The 2,295-nt window shown below is 57.2% G+C and overlaps 1 protein-coding gene across 1 annotated transcript; it reads left to right on the top strand.

Moving 5' to 3' along the window:
- The first annotated feature begins 486 nt into the window (after positions 1-486).
- LOC102255299 (inter-alpha-trypsin inhibitor heavy chain H4-like) lies at positions 487-1,865 on the top strand. Its single transcript, XM_005870290.2, has 4 exons — positions 487-641; positions 776-938; positions 1,076-1,186; positions 1,692-1,865. The coding sequence occupies exons 2-4, from the start codon at positions 792-794 to the stop codon at positions 1,848-1,850; spliced, it is 417 nt and encodes a 138-aa protein (XP_005870352.1). The 5' UTR covers positions 487-641; positions 776-791; the 3' UTR covers positions 1,851-1,865.
- Positions 1,866-2,295: the final 430 nt, after the last annotated feature.

Genomic DNA, 2,295 nt, shown 5'->3' with positions numbered 1-2,295 from the left:
TGGGAAGAGGGTTCAAAGCCTTTTAGCCCTGTGTCTCCCACTGGCCTGGGAGCCTGGCATCTCCCTCCTCCTCAGTCTGCCCCACACAGCTGGGCACTTGGATGGGTGCAAGCGCAGCTCAGAAAGCGTGTGCTGCTGGTCGACAGGTTCCTCTGGGACAGTCTATGAGATGGAGGGGGCAATTGGAATGTGGGGCCAGAGTGGAAGGGAGAAGAGAGGCCAGGACTTAGCTCAGCCCTGTCTCCTCTGCAACCTTCCTCTCCTGTCCGTTCAGTAAAACGAATGTTCACTTCCATTGTGCATGCCTCGGGGTAGATGGAGGCCTGGCACACCTTGCAGAGGCTGCCCGCCCTTACCCCGGGGCCTGCACAGTCTTGTACACAGTAGGTGCATAATAAACGGGTGAGGTCCGGTCCAGGTAGGAGTCACTCTCTCAGGAGGCACAGTAAGTCCCTGAGAGGCTCCCTGGAGGAGGTGGGATTGGAGAGAGCCTCCCCACCACCAGACTCTTGACAGCACCCACCCTCCTGCCCCAGGATCATCGACGGTGTGACGTACCCAGGGAACATCAAGCAGAAGGATGCAGCCCAGAAGCAGTACAGTGCGGCCGTGGCCAGAGGGGAGAGCGCTGGCCTCGTCAAGTGAGCCCAAGGGGGTGTGGGAGACCCCAGTGGGGGTTGGGCAGAAGTCGCCCCTGCCTGTAGTTCTGCTCCTGCCTCCAGTGTCCATACCCTACCTGGCCTGGAGGGGCAGGCCTGATGCCCTCCTCCCCCAGGGCCACTGGGAGAAAGATGGAGCAGTTCCAGGTGTCGGTCAGTGTGGCCCCCGCTGCCAAGGTCACCTTCGAGCTGGTGTACGAGGAGTTGCTCAAGCGGCGCCTGGGAGTGTATGAGCTGCTGCTGAAAGTGCAGCCCCAGCAGCTGGTCAAGCACCTGCAGGTACCTGGAACTGCCTCCTCCCAGGAGGCCTCCTGGGTGACCCCTGTGCAGCAGAGGGTGGTCCCCCTGTCCCCTCAGCCTCCTGTGAGGCCCAGCCCTGGCTCCTGGCTAACCCAGTGACCCCCTTCTTCTTCTAGATGGACATTCACATCTTTGAGCCTCAGGGCATCAGCTTTCTGGAGACAGAGAGCACCTTCATGACCAATGAGCTTGCAGATGCCCTCACCGTTTCACAGAACCAGACCAAGGTGGGCCTGCCACAGGGGGTAGGAGGGGAGGGTACCGAGGGGCCTGTCTTCCCGCTGCCCTGTGAGCCTGGGTCCCAGAGAGTGGGACAATTGGGCAGAATCTCTCGGCTGGCTGACTACTGAGGTCTCTGTGTCCGCGCTGACATGAGGCAGATGAGGAGGGCAAGGCCTAGAGGAAGATGGCGGGTGCTGATTTGAACCTGTGGTTAGGGGGCGACTGGGAAAGGACACTGACATTAGGGTCCCAGGACCAGGGGGAAAGGAGGAGGCTGGATCATACACATCCTGAGCCCAGGCTCTGCTCACACGGCTCCGGAGCAGAGGCTCCTTGCTCACACCTATCCACTGTACTGAGGCCATCCACCTGACAGCCCAGCCTCAGAGAAAGTTCCCTGGGATTTGACCTACGGGGGAGTTCTCATCCCGGGTGATTCTCAGGTGGGGTGAGGGGTGTGAGTGTGGCCTCGCTGCTCCCCGACATCAGCCCACTCGGTCATTCCTCCAGGCTCACATCCGATTCAAGCCAACGCTCTCCCAGCAACAGAAGTCTGCAGAGCAACAGGACACAGTCGTGGATGGCGACTTCATCATCCGCTATGATGTGAACCGCACCCTCTCTGGAGGCTCCATTCAGGTGCGTGGGCTCCCGGGGAGAGCAGAATAACCAGGAAACCCATCCGTCCTCAGGAGCCTGAGCCTGGCTGTTGCCGAAGAAAAGGCAAAAAAAAAAAACTGCTCCTTCTGGTTGGTGTGCACCTAAGGCAACAGAGAGAAAACACGCGGTTTAGAATTCCCTTTCAGAGGCAGAAAGTTTCATCTGCTAAGGAAGGTTTATTATCTCTAAACCACCTCAGATATTCAAACAAATAGGAGGCAAAGTGGAGTAGAGTTCTAGTGGGTCATGCATAGCAGGGAATGTTTCAGCAAAAGAGTAGCTACACTGGGTGAGTGGGAAGAGATCAACCAAAAGACTTGTATGCATATATACAAACCCATGGACACAGACAATAGGGTGGTGAAGGACTGGAGGGGGTGGCAGACTAGAAGAGGTCAATGGGGAAAAAAGGGGGACATATGTAATACTTTCAACAACAATGATAAAAAAAATA

The sequence above is a fragment of the Myotis brandtii genome, unplaced genomic scaffold (genome assembly GCF_000412655.1).
Source record: "Myotis brandtii unplaced genomic scaffold, ASM41265v1 scaffold316, whole genome shotgun sequence".
NCBI lineage: Eukaryota > Metazoa > Chordata > Mammalia > Chiroptera > Vespertilionidae > Myotis > Myotis brandtii.
This window is presented reverse-complemented; position numbering and strand designations above follow the sequence as displayed.

Coding starts and splice junctions, on each gene's coding strand:
- LOC102255299 (XM_005870290.2), top strand. CDS start 792: ATGGAGCAGTTCCAGGTGTCGGTCAGTGTGGCCCCCGCTGCCAAGGTC. Junction 939..1,075: donor AGCTGGTCAAGCACCTGCAG/GTACCTGGAACT, acceptor TTCTTCTTCTAG/ATGGACATTCACATCTTTGA. Junction 1,187..1,691: donor TTTCACAGAACCAGACCAAG/GTGGGCCTGCCA, acceptor TCATTCCTCCAG/GCTCACATCCGATTCAAGCC.